Source organism: Anguilla rostrata, chromosome 13 (genome assembly GCF_018555375.3).
Source record: "Anguilla rostrata isolate EN2019 chromosome 13, ASM1855537v3, whole genome shotgun sequence".
Taxonomy (NCBI): Eukaryota; Metazoa; Chordata; class Actinopteri; order Anguilliformes; family Anguillidae; genus Anguilla; species Anguilla rostrata.
In genome coordinates, this window is record NC_057945.1 from 41,658,991 (window position 1) to 41,667,666 (window position 8,676).

The window sequence follows — 8,676 nt, forward strand, 5'->3', positions numbered from 1 at the left end:
ACATGCAACCAATTTTCAATTAGATAACATTTGCAATTACATTACAGCGACACTGGAGAGTAGAAACGAAGTCGCCAAACAAAATAGTGTTTCCACTTTAAATTTTAACAGCCTGGTACCACAAAGGTAAATAAATGGCATTGTTGATCTGACAGTTTGAAAATTGGCATAACATTTATGGTTTTAAGAAGGAAACGTAGCCTTTTCCAATTCACACGTCAAATTCACATTTTTGTTTCGCATTATGGTAGCATTGTATTAAAATGTTAAAGAAAAATAAAAGTGAAATTAATTGTTGTATTTACATTTTGGCATAGGCCACCTGTTTCATACTCAGATAGTGAATGCAATTTGTAGCAATTAATTTTTTATTATGTTTAGGCACAATAATGGGCACAAGATGGTTATGTTGGCCTACATGAAATGACAAAGTGCAGAATTATGTTTACATTAACCAATTAACATTTACATTTTGCAGGCTGGCGAGATTATTAGCATCGGTCAAGGACCAGCAGTGCGAAGTGTCAACATCTAGAGGTGGGTAGGCCTTTGTTTTTTTTTACGCTACAATAATAGACTGACTATGACAATTGTAAATTTGGATTCTGGCTACTTGGCTAACATACAGTGAGCACCATAATTCATTGGACAGTGACACATTTTTTGTTATTTTGGTTCTGTACTCTAGCACTTTGGGTTTGAAATGATGAGGCAATGAGGTTGAAGTACAGACTGTCAGCTTTAATTTGAGGGTATTTTCATCCATATCGGATGAACCGTTTAGAAATGACAGCACCTTTTGTACATGGTCCCCCCATTTTAAGGTACTACAAGTATTTGTTGAATTGGCTTCACAGATGTGTTTCGTTAGGCAGATGTATTCATTTGTGTTGTTAGTGAATGCAGAAGAGAGCTGTTGATGTCTAGTCTTGATTCTAGACTTTGCAGTTGCCTTGGAGATAGTTGTTGGGGTGTGACAAAATGAGGAAGACAGCAGTGTCGATGCAAATTAAGCTGGCCGTCGTAAGTCTCAGAAATGAAAATCAATCAATCAGGAACATTGCGAAAACCCTGGACATGCCCAAGTCAACAGTTTGGTTCATCATTAACAAGAAAAAAACAACTGGTGAACTCAATTATGTCAAAAGACCCGGTAGACTGAGGAAGACCACTGTAGTGGATGACCAGAGAATACTCTCTATGGTGAAGAAAACCCCCCTGACAACAGCCCAACAGATCAAAAACACTCTCCTGGATGCAGGTGTAGATGTGTCAAAGTCTACCATACGTAGAAGACTACACCAGCAGGACTACAGAGTGTACACTACAAGATGCAAACCACTGATAAGCCTGAAGAACAGAAAAGCGAGATTACAGTTTGCTAAAAAGCACCTGAAAGAGCCCCAAGAGCTCTGGAACAAAGTCTTGTGGACAGATGAGACGAAGATTAACATTTACCAGAGTGATGGAAAGAGGAAAGTGTGGAGAAAAAAAAGGAAATGCCCATGATCCAAAGCATACCACCTCATCCGTGAAACATGGTGGAGGGGGTGTTATGGCTTGGGCCTGTATGGCTGCCAGTGGAACGGGCTCACTTGTCTTCATCGATGATGTGGCTGCAGACAGAAGTAGAACAATGAATTCTGAAGTCTACAGAAATATTTTATCTGCTCAGAAAAAACCAAGTGTCTCCAAACTCATTGGACGGCACTTCATCATGCAACAAGACAATGACCCGAAACATACTGCTAGAGCAACAAAGGGGATTTTGACGGCCAAAAAGTGGAAAATCCTTGACTGGCCGAGTCAATCACCAGATCTGAATCCAATTGAACATGCATTTTACATGCTGAAGAGGAGACCGAAGGCAAAAAGTCCCCGAAACAAGCAGGAACTGAAGATGGCTGCAGTACATGCCTGGCAGAGCATCACCAGGGAAGATACCCAGGGTCTGGTGATGTCTATGCATCGCAGACTTCAAGCAGTCATTGCATGCAAAGGATATACGACCAAATATAAAAAATTATTACTTTATTCTACATTATGTTAAACTGTCCAATATTTTTTATGCCTGAAAATGGAGGGGACTATGTACAAAAGGTTCTATAATTTCTAAACGGTTCATCCAATATGGATGAAAATACCCTCAAACAAAAGCTGAGTCTGCACTTCAACCGCATTGTCATTGTATCCTTTCAAACTCAAAGTGCTAGAGTACAGAACCAAAATAACAAAGAATGTGTCACTGTCCAATGAATTATGGTGCTTACTGTGGTACAGACCTACATACCTCATGGTTGGTACTTTCTCGTAGCGGATCAATCTGTTGCAAACTTAGCAGCTAGAGGTGTGCAGTGGGTGACATGTTTGGGCAGTAGCGTTAGCTGCCCAGAATCATACCTGGTTGTTCTCGTGCAGCCAGTGGCTTGAAGCTGAAGGTAGCTCCCAAAGGTTTCAAAAATGTGGTGTCGATGGAAATGGCGATGGGGATGGCCATTGGTGGGGACCGAGGCGATATTCTCTCAGTCGTTGTAAAGCGGTATGACGCCTGATGAGAAAAATATAAATATATGTAAGTGTAATGTGCTTTCATGCAGTTATTATTTTACACTTTAAGGATCGTTGTTATCATTACTGATGGTGTGATCCAGTGGCGTAACGTTGAACGGTATATCAGACCTGGGTAAAACTATTTGAAACATTATGTAATCCTGTGGCATGAGGTCAAGTTGGTTAACTTGACTAGCAGCTAGTAACATTTGAGCCACTGATACTGTTCCAGTGCTGTCCCTAATGTTACCTGGCAGACGCAGTTGCAGCTGATTTCATAGTGGAATAACTAGTCATAACATTAGGCATAACTTGTGCAATCGCAAACTAATAAAGTTTAACTTGTTTGAGCATGATTGATGCTATTTTCTAGTATTTTTTGAGGACCCCCCGTAGGTCAGGCCCTTGGAATAGTCCTAACTTTATTGTGTACATGTGTTCGCCTGTGTATGTAGGCCAGACCTTAGTAACAGTTGCTCTCATTTTTAAGCCAGCTTGTTTACTGTGTTTGGTCTCTAGTTATGGAGAGCTGGGCAGAGAACTGTTCTCATGTTAAAGATACACAAACATAACGGCACGGTATGTGATATCAGCCTTGTGTAAATCATTTTATAGAGATCAGCCCATGTAAAATGAATAGCCTTCTATTTTAAGTTAACTCATGGATTACATTACATTACAGTTATTTGGCAGACGCTTTTATCCAAAGCAACGTACAAAAAGTGCATTTCATGGTCATAGACAACTGCTAAACACAGGTTCAGTAAGGTACAATACTTATTTTGTACAGCTATTTCTAGCCAAGAACACAGTTTAGTTCACACAGTGAATACTATTCCGACCTATGGATATAAGTACATCTTTATTTAATGTTTATATTACATAAGCATATATTATTAAATATAGAAATAAGCCAATAAGACAATGTGGTCCATGAATATGAGGATAACCAGAGAAGCAGGCCTAGGGCATTAAGGTTCACCCACTTCCCACTTTTTCTTTTTTAGCCACTACATCACTGATTGGTATAAAAGAAAAATATTTGCTGGTAACCGGCCTACTGACTTCTGTGTGTACAGCAAGCAAGGTTTTCCTAATGCTTGTCAAATAAATGTTTGAGTTTCATTTGCCATTTTATGGTTTTAAGGTTAATTTGCAGTTGAGCAAGATGGCATTGGTATTAGTTGCAACATGACACCATTTTTTCCAACCCAATTTGGTGTTTTAAACATTTTTGTTAAAGTGTGGAAATGCACAGATACACATTCTTGTTCTTATCTGAAAATCCCTGTCAGAAATAAAGATCAGGTTTTACACTCACGTTCTGATTCTCTGCCATGTCAGGTGTTTCTTCCTGTTTCTGGTGAGAGCTTGCACATCACTAGCAAACAAAATATTGATGTCATTCTCTCTCTCTCTACACAAGCATGGATTTGGCCCTCATGCAAAGAACATCCAATAAGTAACACTACTGTTCATTTGATAAAGGTTGATCCAACCGGTTGCTCTGCCTAACAATTAATTTGGTGATTTAACTGATGAGTGATATCCTTTTTATCCTCAAATTAAATTTACGCATTGGATAAGTGAGGGATTTTAACTGTTGATGCACTTGTGTTCTGTATTCAGAGTGCAGAACATGAAAGGAGGGTGTTAGCAGTTAAAAAGGCTGGATTCAGAAACTTAATCTGCACTTCCCTGATTCAGAAACTTAATCTTCACTTCCCCCACAGTCAGATATCTGTGTGAAGCTTTGAGGGTCAATCCAAATCATTCCACTGCATCAGGAAGTGAATTCAAACTTAATTCAATGTATTGTCATCGTGGAACATTATGGGGATTTTCACTTTATAAATTGAAATGATATTTGTTTGCTGAATTGAGTGAACTGAAGTAGAGCTGCTCCAGCACTGTGAGGTGGGGAGTTAGTGTGGAACCCTGCACATGCAGCACTGTGAGGTAGGGAGTTAGTGTGGAACCCTGCACATGCAGCACTGTGAGGTAGGGAGTTAGTGTGAAACCCTGCACATGCAGCACTGTGAGGTAGGGAGTTAGTGTGGAACCCTGCACATGCAGCACTGTGAGGTGGGGAGTTAGTGTGGAACCCTGCACATGCAGCACTGTGAGGTGGGGAGTTAGTGTGGAACCCTGCACATGCAGCACTGTGAGGTGGAGAGTTAGTGTGGAACCCTGAACATGCAGCACTGTGAGGTAGGGAGTTAGTGTGGAACCCTGAACATGCAGCACTGTGAGGTAGGGAGTTAGTGTGGAACCCTGCACATGCAGCACTGTGAGGTAGGGAGTTAGTGTGGAACCCTGAACATGCAGCACTGTGAGGTAGGGAGTTAGTGTGGAATCCTGAACATGCAGCACTGTGAGGTAGGGAGTTAGTGTGGAACCCTGCACATGCAGCACTGTGAGGTAGGGAGTTAGTGTGGAATCCTGAACATGCAGCACTGTGAGGTAGGGAGTTAGTGTGGAATCCTGAACATGCAGCACTGTGAGGTAGGGAGTTAGTGTGGAACCCTGAACATGCAGCACTGTGAGGTAGGGAGTTAGTGTGGAACCCTGAACATGCAGCACTGTGAGGTGGGGAGTTAGTGTGGAATCCTGAATATGCAGCACTGTGAGGTAGGGAGTTAGTGTGGAATCCTGAACATGCAGCACTGTGAGGTGGGGAGTTAGTGTGGAACCCTGCACATGCAGCACTGTGAGGTAGGGAGTTAGTGTGGAATCCTGAACATGCAGCACTGTGAGGTAGGGAGTTAGTGTGGAACCCTGAACATGCATGTTAATGTTCCCTGAGGAAACAATGAAATTAGAACATGAACTTAGTAAAAAATGATCAGTTTTATTACTCTTTACCACATGATAATAAATAAATACATACACATACTTCTCAAATTTAAAAGCAGTCAAATCCCCAATGGAGATTTTTCTAAACCAACATAGCACTTATATTTTTACAGCATTCACCATATTTATTAATAATTATTATTCGTATAAAATAATAGTTGTTTGAATTAAAACTTATAACCATCATAAAAATAGTATAATAATAAATACAAATATCAAAAACAGCATATTAAAGAGTAAATTAACAAAACATATAATACTACTGCACCTGCCTGAATATTAAAAATATGCATGTCATATACTATGATTTTGTCAATATGACTTGATAAGTATGCTCAATTCAAAATTCAATGGAATTCAAAAGCTCATTTTTAAACTTTGATTATGCATAGATGTAGCTTCATAACAGTAAGTTAAACTAGATGGACAGTATTTCAGGGAACAGTGTTTGGTCTCGTTTAAAAAACAAAAAATCAGGACTGCAGTTTCCAGGTTAAAGAGGTAGAGTGACAGTTTTAGAAGGTAGGCTGAAAGCCCCCCCCCCCCCCCATGACTGTCACATAAGGATGTCACCTGACTGCCTGCATCCTCAGGTCCATGTCCTTGACATGACAAAATTACAAACACTACTAAATACATGAAAAACATTCATCTGACTTCACCATATGCTCAATGTGTGAATATCTTTGCTGTCATCTGGTTTAGATTTCCACTGAAACTTCATCTGTAAAGAGGTAACTATTCTCATAACTGGAATGCAATATACAAGAGGTAAGTGTAGATTTCATTAAGTTTGTCTGTGATCCGTCTCCACAGCACTTGCTTATGGTTATAGCCGCAGGTATGATGTACCACGAGGTCTCCAGAGGTTCAGTGTTTAGGCTTGAGTGACATCATGTACTCTTCAATGTAATTAAACAGCAGGCCCAGCTCCCCCATAGCTTTGTATAGTCCTTGGCCTTGCATCTGAAATGCAGCAAAAAACAACAACAACGGTCAACATGGATTTCAGGGGATATACTGTAGTAAAACTTTCACCAAACTGTTTAGTGAGGTAATCTTCACTTAAAACACCCCCACAGAGAGACGTTTGATGTGTACTTACTTTTTTGTATGTTGTCATGATGCTGTCGAGTTCAAAAGGTTTCTTGCAAGAAAAGTAATTTCTCTTTAAAGGAGAAATAAAGAAAGAGAAAGATGTTAGGACCTTTTTTTCCCTTTTCATTACAGTTCCTCCAATGAGGAGACAGCAGTTGTGTTGCATCTAGCGCTGTAAAAACCAGTGACTGGGGAATTTAATTTCCCCCATCAATTACACATCAAAAACCGCTCTATACAGCAAAAAGTCAAATGCATTAGTTATGAAGCCCCTATATATTAAGTGGACTATAAATGCACTTGGATATATATATGCAGTGGCCTGTGTATACAGTAGCCCAGGGATACTCAGATCTGGCCCATGAGCCCAGCAGTGCTGCAGGCTCTCTTTTCTTCCTGATGGCTAATTGACAGATTAATGCCACTGATTGCCCAGAGATTCCATTCCATTCCATTCAAACTCATGTGGTGTCCCAAGTTTAAAGCAGTCCCAATTAGAGGGGAAGAATGAAATCTGCCATACTACTGGTATCCCTGAAGTCCTAGCGGACTGTACATGCAGCAGAACATCCACGAAATATACCCTATAAAACAACCTTAGACGGCGACGTCGAACTCATCAGTGTAAGTCGCTGCCATGTTTTGTATTCTCACGTCCATCGACTGAATTTTGTCCAGGATTACTTTTTAAAGGAATGTTTTCTTTGCACATGCTTAAAATGATGATGCTTTGTAGCGACAGTTAATGCTCGATTCATGAATACTATGAAATGAAAACCAGGACGATCGTGTCAAATGTAGCCTACAGAACATATAGATTTACAGGATTATAAGTATGGGTTACTTACACAGTGAAGCATTTCTTTCTTCAACTCATTGAATATGCCTCCTATATTGTCGATATGATATGTGTAGTCTTTTCTGTCTTTTTCTTTAATAGCAGTTGGTAGGACGGTGTCCAGGTAAAATCGTAGAACGTCGTTTATTGCGTGGCATCCGAAAGGACTCTGCAGAGACAGGTGTGCGCGTCAGCGTACAGCCTACACGAATTCTCTAGCTGTGCCAAATCTTATTTGAACGCAAACCGATGAATGGAAAACAGACAGAAGATGAATACATATATTTTCTTTCTCTGCTTGGCAGTCAGCCGAAAAAAATGAACACGATGTGAGCTCACATCCTACTCCGCCTGTAGTGTCAAACAGACACGGAGTAAACCCGAGGGTCCCCCTCCAGCTTCCCGTGGCCGTTACGTCTGTTGACCCCTTTTTCTAAGTACATTATGAACTTTGTTGCCCTAACAAGTCAAAATGTTTAGCATGCGACAAGTAAAAAAGGTACCGTCTACTCACTTGGAAGTCACTTAGCATATCGTCGTCTAGCAGCGCCGTCTCGATGTCGTCTTTACCTTCCTAAAGCGAGAACAAAAAGATATCGTATAATGCGTTTCCTGAATCGGTAGGCGCAATGTTCATTTTTAAAGCCAAGATGCGATGCGCTAAATAACAGCTCGGGGTTTAGCATCTTGTAAAAGAGAGGGCATACTCACGTAGTAGTCCCTTATCGTGGCAAAGGACGTCCTCAGTGCCTTCAGCCTCCCTGGAAATTTATTCAGGAAGGAGCAGCACCTGTCAGTGCACCCGTGCCTGCTCTGGACCGGTTCCAGAAGCAGAGCGGTCAGCAGGAGAGAAAGCTGGAGCAACCATGACCGAGACATTCTTCAAAGTGCTGATATATCCTGTCCTTAAATGTCGAAATCTATATTAGAACAGACAAGAGTCCAGTTGTAAAAATTAACCCCTACTCTTCATCAATTTATACATGCATATTTCCGGTGGGGGGGGTGGGGGGTGGGGGGTGGGGGGGGGGGGGTTACTGGCAGTTACTGGTTTTTCTTTTTTTATAAATGCAAATCATGTGGAAAGTTCAAAAAAAGGCTCGCCTCTTTTTAATTTGTGTAAGATTCTTTGAAATTTAAAATAATATTTAGGCTGACTCAGGGAATCGGGGAATCGGCTTGCATTGCCTGTTCTGAATTTGCAAATAGATGCCATGGTATTTCTAATTATTTAAGTAGTATATGTTGCTTAATAAATGCATAATATTTGCATAATTAAGTGGGGTTAATGATCTTCTCTTGAGTGCCAATGACAGGTTTTTGTGTGTGTTTGA

General features: G+C 40.6%; 1 protein-coding gene across 1 annotated transcript; it reads right to left on the bottom strand.

The window, feature by feature from the left end:
- Positions 1-5,421: 5,421 nt before the first annotated feature.
- il10 (interleukin 10) lies at positions 5,422-8,312 on the bottom strand. The gene is made up of 5 exons (XM_064306058.1): positions 8,054-8,312; positions 7,857-7,916; positions 7,353-7,511; positions 6,512-6,574; positions 5,422-6,372 (listed from the first exon to the last, which is right to left on the bottom strand). Exons 1-5 carry the CDS (start codon positions 8,219-8,221, stop codon positions 6,277-6,279), a joined length of 546 nt encoding a protein of 181 aa, XP_064162128.1. The 5' UTR covers positions 8,222-8,312; the 3' UTR covers positions 5,422-6,276.
- Between the last annotated feature and the right edge of the window lie 364 nt (positions 8,313-8,676).